The following is a 19,013-nucleotide window of genomic DNA, read 5'->3' as shown; positions in this document are numbered from 1 at the left end:
ATACAGTTAAAATTGAAAAACTCAGATTATAGTGTAATTCATGTTGGCATGACTGCTTTATATAAATTGTTTTGCACCATAAGAGAATTAGTTAAAGTCAGTACAGGTTTTAAGTTCAACTGGAAGAGTTTTCCAGTGTTTGATGGCCATAAATGAAAATGCAGATTGTGCAAAGGCAGTTGCAGATCTTGAGTGTCTGCAACCCTGCTCACGGCGAAGCTGAAAAAGGCTCCTCAATGGTGGTGTTGTAGCATTGTAAATGATCCTGAATACTAATCGAACTCTTGAAAGCAGAACAAGACCATCAAAACTTAAAAGTTTGTATTTGGACAGTATATTTGGACAATGATGGTGTTTTAATGACTTTCTATCCCTAACTGTTAAGGCTTGTTTATAAAGAACCTCAATTGGTCTCAGAACAGTCTGGGACCAGGCAACTATATGTTAATGTTAATATGTTAATGTTAAATTATGTATGAATGTACACCAGAATGAAATAACCAGTCTTGTAAATAATGAATGCAATTACAATAACACTATAAGCAAACCTATGATCTTTATTTACTACAACATACCATGTAACTGCTAAATGAGACTTTGCTGGGTGATTTTATCATTCAGAAAATGTCATACACATGTTATACATGTATTTTATAAGAATGACAATTCTTTATAAGTTTATACAATGAAAATTACAATAACTTTACATTGTATGTACATATTCCTTAACTGTATAAAAACCGAGTAAACTTCATCTGCTTCATATTTCTATGTGAGATGATCTTCAAATGCTGTTTTCAGGCTCAATGATGAACAGATTAACCCAAATATAAATACAGATATAGCCTAACAGGACTACCTGTGTTTAGTAATTCCAGTATGCTTAATATAGAAGAAAAAGAAGAATGGTGTTACTGTAGCTTTAACAAGGTGAAGTCAGGGTGTGGTGTATTCGTACCAAAGTTTCCGGATCAGCATACTCTAGTAAACAAAGCAGGACTGCGGAGAGTTCACCCCGTGTCACGGTGCTCCCTGCTGTAGTGTGTTACTGGTGTTATAATGGGCGGACTGGTGACCCAGGTATCTCTGTGTGTTTCCGACAGGCTCACACAGGTATACTAGTCAGGCAGGTTTGGACGGGAAGCCCTTTTGTTCACTTTCTTTTTTAAAGGCGATGTAGGCTTTTGGAGAGTTAACATGAAGACAGTCACACCTGTAGCGCTTCTACACCTGTGTTTATGTGTGACAGGTGAGTTAATGGTGTGGCCACACAGCCTCAGGTGAGTGTAAACTCGGCTTACATTATGTTTTTTCTCTCTCTTCTTAAGCTGCAGTTTCGGGTAGTGGCTCCACCGAAACGGCCCTGACAGCCGAAAAGGGAGACGTCGTTATACTTCCGTGTTACACCCTCGGTAACGTAACACCGACTTTAACGTCATGGATAAAAAACGGAAAAGAAGTTGTTCAAGGTGGCATTTATTCGCCGAGCCCTTCCCTCGGACAGCGCCTCGCAGTGCTGCATGACGGGAGTCTGAACATCCGGGCAGTGTTACCTAAGGATGAGGGCACCTACCTGTGCAACTCCACGCTGCCAGGCAACAACATCTTTCACGCATGTGTCCTGCTACAAGTAACAAGTAAGTGAAGGCTCATAATGTCCATGAAAGGGTGATGATCTTTGCGGTTTCCGAGCTCACTATGTCAGTGAAGCGGCTTTTCTACTACGCACAAACCTGTTCTTCAACATAGCAGACAGTCACATGGAAACAGGTGCTACTGTGATCAGTGCAGAGCATGGTGCAGAGCGATGTATAGAGTGGCGAAGTCCCTCCCACTTACTTCCGGGGTATGGGACCTTATTCCGGAAAAGTTATGCATTGAAGTCAATAGCCGCGTTCACACCAAGTACTTTCCTGTACTTAGTTCCGGCACTAATGGCGCATTTCCACTACACGGTCGGCCTCGGCCACACTCGGTACGGCTCGGTACGGCTTGGCCGCGTTGGGCCTTAACAGGGCCGACTCACTTCATGCTGCGCTTCCATTACAGTTTAGGAACTGGGGTAGTTACTATAGTAACGCAGTGTAGGCGGAGCTGTGACGTCATCTTCAATGAGAAATCCAGAAACACAACACAGCCGTTAGCTGTGAGCACTCAGAGCTCACAGCTCCTTATATATGTTCAGAAACTCGACAAAAGTTAAACAAGTACACACCACAGACTGCCTGTGTCATGGTGAATACAGTCGCTGCTTTATTTATGTCTGTATAGGCCGTTGTTGTGAGTGTGGACGGTCGGGGCATATACTGCGTTAGCTTAGCCAATCTCCATCTAGAAAAACACGAATTTTAAAAGGTTTTTCGCCTGCCGTCTGTCTGCAGACTTGACAAAGCATTAATTCATGGTTTTTACTAACCGGTATCAGTATGTTGTTACTTCGGCATCATTTTGAAACGTGTATTACAATTAAATCACGGTCAAATATGTCCATCTTGTTGTAGTTCTAGCCCTCTTGCCAGCGCTCCTCTTTCTAGTTTAGCATACTCAGCCCGACTCAGCCCTGTTTGTTGGCCCCGATAGAACCACAATTTTCTAGGGCCAGAAAAGAGGGGAAAAAGTGGCCCCGCGCCGTGCCGCGCCGGAACGAGGCCTAGTGGAAGCACAACCAAAAAAGGGGACGGCACGACACGGCACGCTTAAAGCGAGCTACGCGCTGCAATGGAAATGCGCCATAAGAGCCCTGGCGCTTTTAACCCCAGGGTACTTAGTACAGATCGCGTTCACACCGGAGTACTTTTCCCTGAGGGAAGATTACAAGTACAGTAGGTGGCGGTAAGCACCTTAAAGTTGTTTGCAACCCGCTACAAAACAAGAGAAGAAGAAAAACTGATACAGGATCTGTTTAATCGCCATGTCGGTTTTCTTTATTGCACTCTCAAGACATAACATTAAATAGAAATATTTTAAATGTAACTAAAGTGTCAGTTGTACATGTCAGTAAACATTGTCAATATAAAATAAAGTGTCAGTTGTACTATATAATAACAGTAATAACAATATAAAATAAACTCCCAGGTGTAGGGAGTCTCAGCAGCAAACCCACCTTTATTATATATCTTCCTGAGACCCACTGCATCCGTCTGCCATAAACACTATGCAAACATACATGTTAGTTTTGGCCCATAGTGGACTCCATGTTGTGTTGTGTGAAATGGGGGGGAATTAAAAGTTTAGGTCAAATAATATTTAAAATGATATAAATTGTCATATTTGTGTATGTGCCCCTGCCATTCCCCCACAAGGTTGCAACATTGATGATAAATAAATGACAAATAAAGCTTTGCCAGTTTATAACCGATGAAACATGATGGTATCAGAATAATCACTTACATGTGATGTATAGGATGCTACACAGGTCACAAAAGATAAAGTGTCAGGAGAAATAAGCTTAATCGCCATGTCGGTTTTCTTTATTGCACTCTCAAGACATAACATTAAATAGAACAATTTTAAATGTAAATAAAGTGTCAGTTGTACATGTCAGTAAACATTATATATAAAATAAAGTCATAACAGTAATAACAATATAAAATAAACTGTCCCAGGTGTAGGGATATTCTCAGCAGCATGCACACCTTAGTGCAACGTTGTGTGTCGTGTGTCAGTATTTACAAAAACTATACCAAATAAACTGTTATTAAATGCAGTTTGTCGCTCATCCTGCCGCTGCGCCGACGCTTCCTCATGGCGCAGCGCCCACACTTCATCCTGGTGCTGCTGGCGCTCCATCTGCTGCTTGAACACTTCTGCCTGGCGCTCCATCGAGGTGAGCATCTTGTCCTCCGTTTCCTGGGCCTTGGTGAACAGCACCATCTGATCTCCACGCAGCGACTCATTCACCACGGCACGCCGGTCCTCCAACGCCTGGGCGGTGTCAAAGAAATTCGCATCCCGTGTCCGCTTTCCTAAGAAGGGAAAATAAGCAATATACAATATACAAGTTTAGTCGCCATGTAGTTTTACAACATACTAGGAATGTGTTTTTTGTATTTTCACAAATAGAATTAAGGTTTCACAAATCTGAAACTGTGTTATAAAGAATGTTTGGCCTCTCTGGGATAATCCAGTCCAAATAAATCGGCTATGCAGCGATTTAAGAGGTTCAAACACGGAGGATTGTTCCTTTTTGAAGAGTGCTTCATGTATGCTTGAACTTTGTTTAATGTTGTTGAGGCAAGTTAAACATAAAATATGATGAATATTATGAAATAAACATGATTGTGAACATCAGTTCGATGCGTAACGTTCTTTCAAGACAAAGTTACAGTGTGTGTGTACTGTGTGCTCGGGGCCGGTGTTAGCCTATTATGGCTAGCATGGCTAGCTTGATCTACTGAGCAAATAAAAGTACATCTGAGACCATTATTGTGCAGATTAAAACCCCAGTGCATGTAGTTGATTTTACCTTCGTCGTGGTCGTCATCGTTGGCCACTGAATCCGCCGTTTGTAGTCCTGCCCGAGTTTCTTTATTTTTAGCCGGTGTGTGCCGTGGGGCTGTGCACATTCCCAGGTCGAGTGAAAGCTACTGAACTGGCTTCAGTGCATTCCCTGGGTCGCGTCCTCTGCGTAGATCTCCAGAAGCGCCGACACCTCCTCATCATTTCTTGATGCTTGCCATAACTGCTTTCAAAAACAAACACAACGCACGGAGCGTTGTGTTTTTGTAGCGAGGAAAAACAATGGCGTCTTCACACAACATTTTCAGAGTTGTACGGGCGTGGTTTGCAATTCGCCCAGCCAATCAGCACTGGGGCACTTTTGGAGCTCTTTTCACCCACAGAAAAGTACGCTCTCTGAGCTGGCTCTAAAAATGGGGGTAAAAGTACCCGAGATTAAGTACGATTTTTGGTGTGAACGCGACATAAGGGGTACTCACGGAACTAAAACGCGAAAAGTACGGTGAAAGTACTCCGGTGTGAACGCGGCTAATGGGGAGAGAAAACTTATCTTTCGATCCCGTTTGAATTGTGCCATGAATTACACATATGATGTTTGTCAATCTTAAAAAATCATTTCCATGTCAAAAAAGTCACAGTTTGTCGTAAAACTGTTGAAATATAAGACTATGAAAAATACGTAACTAGAAAGACTACAAATCCCAGAGTCGCGTAAGTGATGTCACAATTGTTTACCTCCACCATTCAGATACCTAAGATCAGCGCAATATAGATATAATCTATCTATATAGCGCTGGCTAAGATAAGATAAGATAACTTTAACAAGATGCCTGTGTGCTTAGTACCAGGTTGTTATTATACCAGCAATGGGTCTTGCTCGTTCTTTTGCTTCCCGTCTGATGAAACGACCAGGAGTGGCTTGATCAAGTTAGCTACCTAGCTAGTAGCTAGCACGTTAGTTAGCATTACAGCCTTGTCATTTTTATTAGCCTTAACATGAAGTAACATGAAGTAACATTAAGTAACCCAAAATGTTAAACAGTAAGAGTAGTAGTCATATTTCGTGAACCCTTTGAATAGTACTGTCACCGGTGTGATCATTCTATAATACACCATTTAATTCCGGGGGAGAAATGCTAACGCTAACGTTAGCATCGGCGATCTTTTCTACTTCATGCTATCTGCACAAATGGTTGACATTAAACATTAAAACGACCAGGCAGTTCAGAGAGAATCAAAGGAAGGCAGGCTTTGCATGACATTCTTCAGGACGTGTTTCATTGTGGTGATAGTCAATCGTTTGTTGACAAGACAGTAGTGACGGCCATCTTGGTGACGTGTGTGGTTGACCAGAGATGTAGTTCATTGAGCCTTTCACACAAACAAATGTGTTACTTCACAGTTTTACGACACATTTTAAGTCAATGGAGAGAGAAAGATTATCTTTCGATCCCGTTTGAATTGTGCCACGAATTACACATATGATGTTTGTCAATTTAAAAGATAATTTTGCAAGTCAAAAAAAAAAAAAAGTGTCGTAAAACTGTGAAGTAACACATTTGTTTGTGTGAAACGCTCAATGAACTACATCTCTGGTCAACAACACACGTCAGTGACGTCACCAAGATGGCCGTCACTACTGTCTTGTCAACATAACGATTGACTATCCTCACTATCACCACAATGAAACACGTCCTGAAGAATGTCATGCAAAGCTGCCTGCCTGCCTTCCTTTGATTCTCTCTGAACTGCCTGGTCGTTTTAATGTTTAATGTCAACCATTTGTGCAGATAGCATGAAGTAGAGAAGATCGCCGATGCTAACGTTAGCGTTAGCATTTCTCCCCCAGGCTTAAATGGTGTATTATAGAATGATCACACCGGTGACAGTACTATTCAAAGGGTTCACGAAATATGACTACTACTCTTACTGTTTAACATGTTGGGTTACTTAATGTTACTTCATGTTAAGGCTAATACAAATGACAAGGCTGTAATGCTAACTAACGTGCTAGCTACTAGCTAGGTAGCTAACTTGATCAAGCCACTCCTGGTCGTTTCATCAGACGGGAAGCAAAAGAACGAGCAAGACCCATTGCTGGTATAATAACAACCTGGTACTAAGCACACAGGCATCTTGTTAAAGTTATCTTATCTTAGCCAGCGCCATATAGATAGATTATATCTATATTGCGCTGATCTTAGGTATCTGAATGGTGGAGGAAAACAATTGTGACATCACTTACGCGACTCTGGGATTTGTAGTCTTTATAGTTACGTATTTTTCATAGTCTTATATTTCAACAGTTTTACGACAAACTGTGACTTTTTTGACATGGAAATGATTTTTTAAGATTGACAAACATCATATGTGTAATTCGTGGCACAATTCATAATAATAATTTCAATGTCAAAAAAGTCACAGTTTGTCGTAAAACTGTTGAAATATAAAACTATGAAAAATACGCAACTAGAAAGACTACAAATCCCAGAATCCCGGTCCCGCATGCTGGCTCTTACGGAACCGACTAACTCCCCTTTTGTGTATGTACAGCTCTCAACATGCCCAGACTTGTAGTGATTTTCACCTCTTTTAATACTTTTTGCCTCATTCTGAAAGAAAGAGGTGAAATGTGCCAACGTTACGGCCGTCTTGGTGTGTGGTGCGAGACGGGAGATGTAGTTCATTGAGCGGTTTCACACAAAAAAAGTGTTACTTCACAGTTTTACGACACATTTTTATTTTTTTTTTACCTGTAAAATTATCTTTTAAATTGACAAACATTATATGTGTAATTCGTGGCACAATTCAAACGGGATCGAAAGATAATCTTTCTCTCTCCATTGACTTCAATGCATAACTTTTCCGAAATAAGGTCCCATGGAGCTCAACCGGAAGGGGAGGGACTTCGCCTCTCTATAGATAAGAGTAACACCTACGTCACTTCCGGGCAAAAATTACGGCCCCGCCCACTTTTGGGGGAAAACAACGCTGTCATTTGAATGGCGGTCAATACAAATTCTGAAGTTTTTGCCAATCCGATCAAATTTTTTTGAAAACTGTGGATTTTTGGATCTTCAAAGAGCTCGATTACGATAGCCAGTCAGGCAAACAATTACATTCGATCATTGTAAATTGACAATCGGTCTTGATATATGGTTAAATTAAAATCAGTAGGCGAGGCTGTAATTTCTCCAGCTGTTACTCTCATGAGCGAGGCGGAACATAATAGTTTTATCATGCCAAAAAGCTGCTGTGTCGTTTATTGCACCTCAAACATTAAATATAATTAAGAGTTCAGTGTTTCTGTACTTCCTCTAAGAAGAAAGGACAGTAAAAGAAGAGCTCTGTGGCTTCAGGCTCGATCGCCATTCAAATGACAGCGTTGTTTCCCCAAAAGTGGGTGGGGCCGTAAAGTGACGTAGATGTTACTCTCATCTATGAAAATCGATAGCCTACTGCTATATTTAACCATATATCGAGCCCGATCGTCGATTTCTAATGGCTTAATGCAATTGTTTGCCTGTCTGGCCATTGGAATTGGGCTCTTTGAAGATCCAAAAATCTCCGGTTTTCTTAAATTTCTGATCGGATTGGCAAAAACTTCAGAATTTGTATTGACCGCCGTTCAACTGACAACATTGTTTTCCCCCAAAAGTGGGCGGAGCCGTTATTTTTGCCCGGAAGTGACGCATTTGTTACTCTCATCTATTGAAGTCAATGGGGAGAGAAAGATTATCTTTCGATCCCGTTTGAATTGTGCCACAAATTACACATATGATGTTTGTCAATTTAAAAGATAATTTTGCAAAAAAAAAGAAATGTGTCGTAAAACTGTGAAGTAACACTTTTTTTGTGTGAAACCGCTCAATGAACTACATCTCCCGTCTCGCACCACACACCAAGACGGCCGTCACGTTGGCACATTTCACTTCTTTCTTTCAGAATGAGGCGAAAAGTATTAAAAGAGGTGAAAATCACTACTCTGGGCATGTTGAGAGCTGTACATACACAAAAGGGGAGTTAGTCGGTTCCGTAAGAGCCAGCATGCGGGACCGGGATTCTGGGATTTGTAGTCTTTATAGTTGCGTATTTTTCATAGTCTTATATTTCAACAGTTTTACGACAAACTGACTTTTTTGACATGGAAATTATTTGTTAAGATTGACAAACATCATATGTGTAATTCGTGGCACAATTCAAACGGGATCGAAAGATAATCTTTCTCTCCCCATTGACTTCAATGCATAATCTTTCAGAAATAAGGTCCCATGGGTCGGAAGTAGATGGGCGGGACTTCACCTCTCTATAGATGAGAGTAACACCTACGTCACTTCCGGGCGAAAATTACGGCCCGCACACTTTTTGGGGAAAACAACGCTGTCATTTGAATGGCGGTCAATACAAATTCTGAAGTTTTTGCCAATCCGATCAGAATTTTTTGAAAACCGTGGATTTTTGGATCTTCAAAGAGGTCGATTACAATGGCCAGTCAGGCAAACAATTACATTCAATCATTTGAAATCGACAATCAGTCTCGATATATGGTTAAATAAAAATCAGTAGGCGAGGCTGTCATTACTCCAGCTGTTACTCTCATGAACGAGGCGGAAAATAATAGTTTTATCATGCCAAAAAGCTGCTGTGTCGTTTATTGCACCTCAAACATTAAAACAAATCCAGAGTTACGTTTTTCTGTACTTCCTCTAAGAACAAAAGACAGTAAAAGAAGAGCTCTGTGGCTTCAGGCTCGATCGCCATTCAAATGACAGCGTTGTTTCCCCCAAAAGTGGGCGGGGCCGTAAATTGACGTAGATGTTACTCTCATCTATGAAAATCGATAGCCTACTGCTATATTTAACCATATATCAAGACCGAAGAATTTGTATTGACCGCCATTCAAATGACAGCGTTGTTTTCCCCCAAAAGTGGGCGGAGCCATACTTTTTGCCTGGAAGTTACTCTCATGTATGAGAGTTGCTCATTGGCGCATGAAGACAAAATGGCGTTCATAATGCTGAGGAAAATAACTCTCAGAATAACGTTATTAGCACATTTTACAACTTGAGGACAGAATTATCTAACGATTTACAGACGTCTCTTTCCCAATGTTAGTCAATGGGAAAAAGTCTTTCCGGGCCCGGCGACTGATACGGAAGTATAGTACCGCCGTTTGGCCACAACTAATATTTTCCTCAGAGTCCGGCGCACTTCCTGGGGGCTTGAGCGGTACACACACAGAGACCGATACTCAAAGATGCAATAATACCTTTTTATTGCTATTATTGTAATTTATTATAATTAATGATTACGTTGAAATCATTCAATTAATCAATACAAATACAATACTTTTTATAATCGACAAATTATTTATTTGATAAATATGCCAATGATATTAGAATGTGTTATTATATGCTCACTAGCAATATAACCTTGAAATAATTGAAATATAAATGCATCAATAATTATAATCCAGTCATATAATGTATATTATTCAGAAACAGACACTACCATACCAATTCCTTCAAATTATTCTTTTCATAAATTATTCAGTAAACAATGATACAAAACAGAGAAAAACATCAGAACCTCACAATGACTATTCAGGATGTTTTAACTTTATCAAGGATTTATTGTTGGTGGTATTTTTTTATGTGTTGTATTAACTTTTGAAAATTAAATTTTAAAGAGGAATTTCACTCAGTCTTCCTTTTTATAGAAAATGTTCTTTACATATTGTGGTATAACCATTATCATAAACCTTTATTATATTATAGTCGTGTCTTGATAAAAGTATACATATTTTATAACATTAACACTTGCAGACATGACATCTTACTAACAACAGAATAATATGTTTTAAAGGTCCCATGTCATGGCCATTTCTACTGATCATAATTCCATTGTTGAGGTATACTAAAATAGATTTATATTGTGCAATTTTCCAAAATCACATTGGTTTCTCATACAGCATCTCTGTATAGTATGTGTATTCACTCTCTGTCTATACGGCTTGTTGGAGCTCCTGTCCCCCCCTCCCTATGAGCCCAGTGGCCATCTGCGAGACAGCGAGACACAGCGAAACCCAGCCTGAACACACACACACACCCGCAGCCTGGCTGGGAGTTTGTGTGTGCTCACACACCGACTCACAGCCTCGCCGCGTCCCGCCGTCTCAGGGATGAGAAATCGGCGGAGCTGCAGCTGAGAAAAGATTGAGTGTGTGTGTGTGTGAGGAAGTCCGCACACACACACAACTTTGCAGACCGTTTACATGCATAAAAACCTTCATAACACACAAGGGGACGGGTAATAACTGGAAAAGCAGGACATGGGACCTTTAACCTGTTGAACCCCATCGACCCGCCCCCGGGCGGAAAAACACATCATCTGCAGGAAACAGCGTCTGAGGGCTTCTTAATATTTAATAAACTATGAATGTTTCATATCCATGTAACGGGAAGAAACTCAGCTAACTGATCACTTTTTTTTTTTTGCAAAAAAACCCACAAAGCTAACGCTGACCCTCTGAATTAGCCATGAGCGAAAAAATGCTAACAGCGTTTGCACAGAAACTCACTCATAACACCCTTATTACTTATCGTAACTGCACATCCAACATATCGATTAGCATCGTGAGAAGACACAGAATCGATAGGTATATATAGCATCACTCTATGATAAGAACTCGCGACATAACAAACAAAAACAGACATCATAACACGTGGCGCTAGGTAGCAAAAACGGCAATATCTCTTACCTTCGTTGTTGTCTGATCAAAAGTTGTCTTCAATGGCATTAAAACGATAAAAACGAAGCTGAAGGTTAATCCATAGGTTAATCCAATGTATCTGTGTCACTTTGAAATGATTTTTGATAATCCATCAGCAATAAACCTACTTTTCCATTTTCAGATTTCAGAGCGTGAGATAGGTTTCGGTTTACGGTCAACTGCATGCGTGAAGCCCCCACTTTCTTTTGGTAGCGTGTATGTGGAAATTCCCCTTCGATTCTATTGGCTCTAACGGTTAAAAAGAGATGTCAATCACCAAAATCGACCAATGGGTTCCAGAGAAACGGCAAAAACGCCCATTTCCACCCAAATCACCCCAGAGGTGGAGTTATTTTTGCCAAACCTCTCTGAAAAGGTAAAATGTCACTTGTTTTGCATCAATCTTGATACAGGGTACTTATTATATGTTGTACTTTGGATCCCTAAAGCTTTTAGTCTACCATCCCATCATTCAAAGGTGGTTTTCACTATAAGTAAAAAATAATTTTTGGATGGACACTATAATTTACAGTTTTTTACTATGTTCAATCTGAATTTTCTTTAAAATAAAAAACATCTATATTGATTCTGACTTTTTTACATCCAACTCACAGGTGTATCATTACTTTGAGAAAAAAGATTATTAATTTTCCCCTTTTAGAAGTGTAGTTATGGTCATTTGTTCTGGAAATGTCATTTTCGAGAAAACAGGGATGGGGTTTAACAGGTTAAAGAATGATGACATCTAACAGAATCCTTCATCCTACAAAGTTCCATTAAAAACTTTACTCATCAATGTTTATTTATATAGCCCAATATCACAAATAAGATGGACTTTTATTAATCCCTCGTGGGGAAATTGTTTCTCTGCATTTGACCCATCCTAGTGTTAGGAGCAGTGTGCTGCCATTTTGAACGGCGCCCGGGGAGCAGTGTAGGGAACGGTGCCTTGCTCAGGGACACCTCGGTAGCACTTGGTCTTGCCGGGACTTGAACTGGTGACCTTCCAGATGTTACATTTGTCTCAGTGGACTTCACAGTTTGTACAGAATATCAGTATGACAATACGACACCCTCTGTCCTTGGACCCTCACATCGTACAAGGAAAAACTTCCAAAGAAACCCCACAGTTTAAAGGGGAAAATGGGAGAAACCTCAGGGAGAGCAACAGAGGAGGGATCCCTCTCCCAGGACGGACAGACGTGCAATAGATGCCGTGTGTACATCGAAAAGATAATACATTTACAACATAGGTAGTCCAAATGTTTGGAAATGCATGTGTCTATAATAAGAAGATGAATCCACAAGGATGTCAACAATCCTGTGGGAGCCATCAGGGAAGTAGTATGATGAGTCAGGCAGGACCGCAGAGACCGGTTCAGCCATGACTCGAAATCCAGGACTCAGGATCCAGGACTCAAGATAGAGGATCCAGGACTCAGGATCCAGGACTCAGGATGTAGGATCCAGGACACAGGACTCAGGATCCAGGACCACAGCAACAGGATCAGCCACGACTCAGGATCCCGGCGTAGATGGACACCAAAAAGAAATTTGGGTGAAGCTGGGTTATTCGGAACATGAGAGTACACAGGTACAGACAGAGAGAAGGAAGAAGTAAGGTTTCCCCCGACAGTCTAAGCCTATAGCAGCAAAACTAGGGGCTGAATTTAATCAGCCCTAACTATAAGCTTTATCAAAAAGGAAGGTCTTAAGCGCACTCTTAAAAACGGATAGGGTGTCTGCCGCCCGAACACAAACTGGAAGCTGATTCCACAAAAGTGGAGCTTGATAAGAAAAGGCTCTGGCTCTCATTGTACTTTTAGAGACTCTAGGGTTGCGGTCGGATAATCCAAAAATCAGCTCCTAACGTCTAACCCTATCGTCTATTCCTTGACCTCTGAGTGAAACGTCATGGGGTTAACCTGTTACGCACGGCCCCCCAGGTACCGGGCGGATAAACGCGTCATTTGCAGGAAACAACGTTTAAGGAATCTTAATATTTAATAAACTATGAATGTTTTATATCCATGTAATGGGAAGAAACTCAGCTAACTGATCTTTTTAATTTTTTTTCTCCAAAAAAAACCCCACAATGCTAACACTCAGCCTCTGAATTATCCACGAGCGAAAAAATGTAACCTATCTCTGCACCTAAACTCACTCATAACTCCCTTATTACTTATCCTAGATGCACAGCCAACCCCTCGTTTTGCATCAGCTGGAGACACAGAATCTGGGGGTGCCCACCTCAACACTCAGTGATAAACATTTGTGACGCTATAAACGAAAGCGTACATCATAACATATGGAGCTAGGTAGCTAGAAACGCTAACATGGCTTACCTTGGTCAAAACTGGTCTTCAATGGCATTAAAACGATAAAAAAACAATGCTGCAGTTAATCCATAGGTTAATCCAATGTGTCTGTGTCCTCTTTGAAATGATTTCTGATAATCCATAAGCAATAAAACTGCTTTTTCGTTTCCAAATGTCAGAGCAAGAGATCGGTCCACTCTGCTGCAAAATTACATGCGCGCAGCCCCCACCTTTTCTCTTCACAACGTGTGTGTGTGGGGGCCTCCCCCTTCGATTCCATTGGCTCTAACGGTCAGAAAGAGGTGTCAACCATCAAAATCGACCAAGGGGGGCCAGAGATATGGAAAAAGAAACATTTTCACCCAAATCACCTCAGAGGTGGGGTGGTTTTGGCTAAACCTCTCTAAAAAGGTCAAATGTCACTTGTTTTGCATCAATCTTGATACAGGGTACTTATTATATGTTGTACTTTGGATTCCTAAAGCTTTTAGTCTACTAACCCATCATCCAAGGGTAGTTTTCACTATCTGTAAAAAAGAATCTTTGGACGGACACTATAATTTACAGTTTTTTACTATGTAAAATCTGAATTTTCTTTAAAATAAAAAACATCTATATTGATTCTGACACTTCTACATCCAACTCACAGATGTAACCTTGCTTTGATAAAAGAAATTATTCATATAACCCTTTTAGAAGTTAAGTTGTAGTCATTTGTTTTGGGCATGTCATTTTCGAGCCTGAAACATGAAAACATGGTGCTTAACAGGTTAAGGGATAGTGGATAGGAGTATTCAAAAGGATTTAGGAAAAGGGACTGCGGTACTTTAGAGAATCCGACTGCACTTTCACTATCCAACGTGTTTATGATGCGCCAGCGGACGTCATAAATGTGCATCTGCTGCTGTGGGAAAACTATGGAAACTACAGTTTTCTATACAGCAGACTACAACATGGATGTATAATAAGAACGAGGGACTACTGTAAACTCATCTAGAGACTCTGCACCGTGCTCTGATGCTGTTGTTTTATGCTTTATGAACGTGGACAACAGAGAAACATATTCTTCATGACCAAAGTTGGAATTGAAATAAAAAAGGAAAGTGAAACTTATGCTCGTCACCCTCTCCCTCCGGTCCACATTAATACAAATGATCCCAATACGTATGATTGTATGAACTATGAAAAGATCTTAAAATCAATACAAATGTATTTATTATAAACGTTAGTCCTTAACATCTATCACTGTGTATATCACCATTCAAACATCTTTTAAAAGTTGAACAAACCCCACACAGCTCAGTAAAGACTATGAAATGTTGACTTTATTTGATCATTTCAGTAAAAACTAACGTTCATATTTCTCTTTTTGGTTATAATACTGATGAACGTTCAAAACAAAGCACTTTGGCAAGTTACCACATACGTTTTAAAAAGCTTAATAAGCACCGTAACTTTCATGATATCATTTCTCGGTCATAATCGGTTGTTTCCGTGAACGGCCGACTGTTGTGTGACGGCAAATGCTGCGGCTGCAAGGCATTGTGGAGCAGCATTTTCTCCTCTCCTTTCGGCGAGGGAGGTCCAGTGGTTCCTAAGCTAAAGGAGGTTATAAAGGAAGTTTGAAACCTCCTTTCCTATCATCTAGAGCAGGGGTTTTCAAAGTGTGGGAAGGTGAGCCTCCCCTCAGAGAATATAAGAACAGCCGTGCCCCCCCTCCCAATTATTATTGCTATTATTATTATTATTATTGTTGTTGCTATAATGCAGGGGTATTATTATCCAGTGGAATGCCCTTACCTACTGGCCTAGTTAAATCAAAGTGGTTACTTATTTTTGTCTGGGCAGTGTAGTTTTACACACCATCTTATTTGACTTTCTCAGGGCAGACCCCCACAAAGAAAAAAATATATGTACACACGTAAGGTCATCATCTTAACAGTTTTTAATGCTCGAGTCATCCGTGAGCAGAGCATCAAGTTGGCATGCCTATTACAGCTGAATGCGGCGATTACCATCTTGTTCAACAAAACGCCTCACAAACGTATTAACATCCAAAGCTTTAGTGCGTTTTGATTCAATGCTGAGCACAGCCAAACTTGACAGTCTCTTCTCTGTCATTGTAGACCGCAAATACCTTATTCCTTCCGTGTACTTGGGTCCGAATGCTTCTCGTTTTCTGCCGCCCGTTCAAATGAAATCGCCGCCAATCACATTTCCTCGCTCGCGCCAGGGTTACAAGGCTCGCGTCTTGTGCTGCATTCACTTGCACTCGGACATCAGGGATTTTCTCTGATAAATGTCCGATGAGCCACAACTTTTATTTCAAAACAAAGCTGCCAACTGGGGTGGCCAGACGCTGTCTCCTCTCTCACTTTAGGTAACTTCACTAAAAATCGATCCATGTTGCCGCTCGCATAAAGTTAGCTGAAGTTAACGAGCTAGATTTCATTGTTTCTCTTTATTTTTTTCTCACGCTGCGCCTCCCCTGAAGCTCTCTGGCGCCCCCCAGGGGAGGCGCGCCTCACACTTTGAAAACCGCTGATCTAGAGAATTCGAACGGCACTTATCATGGCTGCCACTGAGGGACTTCCGGGTCATTTCACTCCGTTAGGAAGGTTCCTAAGCTAAATGGACTATTCGACTTCAGCCTAGGAACAACCAACAACCCTGCATTCTTGGAACGCAATGCCCTAGTAGGACAGTAGGGTATAATGAGTTATTTAAGGTAAGATGGCGCCTGCCCATTAAGGGCTTTGTAGGCGAGAAGAAGAATTTTAAATTCTATCCTGTGTTCTATAGGGAGCCAGTGTAAGGCAGCCAAAACAGGAGTAATGTGGTCCCTTTTCCGAACTCTGGTTAGTACACGTGCTGCAGCATTTTGAATCAGCTGAAGCGACTTAACTGACTTTTTGGTACACCCTGATAATAAAGAGTTACAATAATCCAGCCTTGAAGTAACAAATGCATGGACTAGTTTCTCTGCATCGTTTTGAGGCAAGATATGTCTGATTTTTGCAATGTTACATAGATGAAAGAAGGCGGTCCGTGAGATTAATTTTATGTGGGCGTTAAAAGATAAATCATGATCAAATATAACACCAAGATTCCTTACAGTCTCACTGGAGGCCAAATTAATGCCATCCATAGTTAATATATCTTTTGATAGTTTGTTTCGTAGATTCTTTGGGCCGAGTACAATAACTTCAGTTTTGGCCGTGTTAGGGTTAGGGTTATCATCAAAAAATGTAAGGTCATCCACGTTTTTAAGTCCTTGAGGCAGTCTTGAATTTTATTTCGATCATTGGTTTCATCAGGCTTTATGGATAAATATAGTCGAGTATCATCCGCATAACAGTGAAAATGTACAGAGTGATTCCTTATAATATTGCCTAACGGAAGCATATATAATGTGAACAAAATAGGTCCAAGCACTGAGCCCTGTGGCACTCCATGGCTAACTTTGGTTTGCATGGAAGATTCATCGTTGACACATACAAACTGAGAGCGTTCAGATAGATAGGACCTAAACCAGCCTAAAGCAGTTCCCTTTATGCCAACTAAGTGCTCTAGTCTTTGCAATAGGATGTCATGGTCGATAGTATCAAATGCAGCACTGAGATCGAGCAAGACAAGAATAGAGACAAGTCCTGTCTGAGGCTATTAGAAGGTCATTTGTGACTTTAACCAGAGTTGTCTCTGTGCTATGATGTGTTCTAAAGCCAGACTGAAAATCTTCAAATAAATCATTGTTTTTTTAAGTAATCACATAACTGTTTTGCGATTGCTTTCTCAATCATTTTTGAGAGGAACGGAAGATTAGAAATAGGTCTATAATTGGCTAAAACCTCTGGATCGAGGTTGTGCTTTTTAAGAAGAGGTTTTATCACTGCTACTTTGAATGATTGTGGAACATAGCCTGATAATAAAGACATATTCATAATATTTAATAAAGAAGTGTTAATTAATGGAAAAACGTACTTTAAAGCTCCCATGTCATGCTTTTCCGGTTATTACCCGTCCCCTTGTGTGTTATGAAGGTTTTTATGCATGTAAACGGTGTGCAGAGTCAAAACCCTCAAAGTACACCCTGTAGCGAGTAAAACTCTAACACAGAAAATACCTCCCCCCAAAACGCCTCGTTGGAGATACGTCACTGCCCATTTGAGTCTTCCATTTAGTTCTGGGTACGGCATGATGTCATGTGGTACCCGGAACGAAATGGACCAATCCCGAAGAGCTATGGCCACACCCTGCGGCGCTGGCCGCACCCTCTGCCAGCCTAACATTTACTGTTGGAAGCTCTGGTTCAGTTCACAATCGATCCAGTCATGCCAATGCCAAGGACCTGTTTCCTGAAATGTGAGGAGAAATCTGAGCTGTTTGTCCTACCGACGGAAGAACCACGACGAAGTCAGTGGTTGACATTTCTTTTTAACACTGTTCCTTCAGAGGTTCGAAGAACGTTACTGTGTGCGCGGCATTGCACTGACGAAAGCTTCCAAAACATTGCCCAGTTTGAGGCCGGATATGCACAGCATTTGAAACTGAAGGACGATGCTATTCCTAGTTTGTTTGGACCGTTTGGAGCAGGGGAAGATTTGGGTACACAACCTGTAAGTTTGCATTGTTATTTGTGTATTTATCAAACAAGACTGTTTAAATGTGTAAACTGTGTCAGACTGCTAAGCCATTGACACAGTGCTAACTGTGCTAACTAAGTTGCTAGCGTTTCCATATATCAACTCTAATATCAGCAGATGGCCTTGCATACATGTATCTCATAGCAGGAGAATGTCTGCATTCACACACGAAATACTCATAGACAGTATACTCCGGGTGATTTGCCGTACGCTCAGTCGCGAAAAGTAATTACATTATAGCTGGCGTAGCGTGTATGCTACCGAGCTAACCAACGGAGCTAGACATGGGTTTGCTCGAGAAAACATTTTTGTTATGCCAGCTACAATGAATGTAGCAGACTACCCGTATAAGATTGCAATTGTAAACACGTTCTTGCTAGCCTAATATGAACCACTAGCTTTTGTTCATAGTAGTTTTATTACACTACATTATAGTTGCCGTTCCTCCGAGCTAGCGTTCATATCGTGTTTGCTACCAAGGTAAACAAGAAAGCTAGGTTAGCATATTAGCTGGCAAGCTTACTGTGTTCATTAGATAGATGGATTAGATAGATCCACACTCCTACCACAACTACTACTAACAAATCTAAAACAACTAAGTTTCTCTAATATTTTGTGATTTGCATTTGATTTCGTCCAGCCAGATCCTGCCGGACAATACATGACGGGACTACCACACTGATGCATCGTCCTAAAATGCCCCGGCTGCGATAGGCAAGATGCCGACAATGGGGAGGAATTGATGATATACCGTGTATATATGTATATTTATGTTCATTTTGTACATTTCTAAAAATAAAGTTGAATGGAAATACTTAGTAG

The 19,013-nt window shown here is 40.8% G+C and overlaps 1 protein-coding gene across 1 annotated transcript in view; it reads left to right on the top strand.

Moving 5' to 3' along the window:
• Window positions 1-978: 978 nt before the first annotated feature.
• vsig10 (V-set and immunoglobulin domain containing 10) overlaps window positions 979-19,013 on the top strand; it is a 28,955-nt gene continuing 10,920 nt past the window's right edge. Inside the window, exons 1-2 of the mRNA XM_034118282.1 lie at window positions 979-1,249; window positions 1,329-1,637. Of these exons, the coding sequence (XP_033974173.1) occupies window positions 1,198-1,249; window positions 1,329-1,637 (361 nt within the window). The 5' untranslated portion in view covers window positions 979-1,197. The remainder of the gene's footprint in view (window positions 1,250-1,328; window positions 1,638-19,013) is intronic.

This window comes from Trematomus bernacchii, unplaced genomic scaffold, assembly GCF_902827165.1.
Source record: "Trematomus bernacchii unplaced genomic scaffold, fTreBer1.1, whole genome shotgun sequence".
Taxonomy (NCBI): domain Eukaryota; kingdom Metazoa; phylum Chordata; class Actinopteri; order Perciformes; family Nototheniidae; genus Trematomus; species Trematomus bernacchii.
The sequence above is the reverse complement of the archived record's forward strand: the minus strand, read 5'-3'. Positions and strand labels throughout refer to the sequence as shown.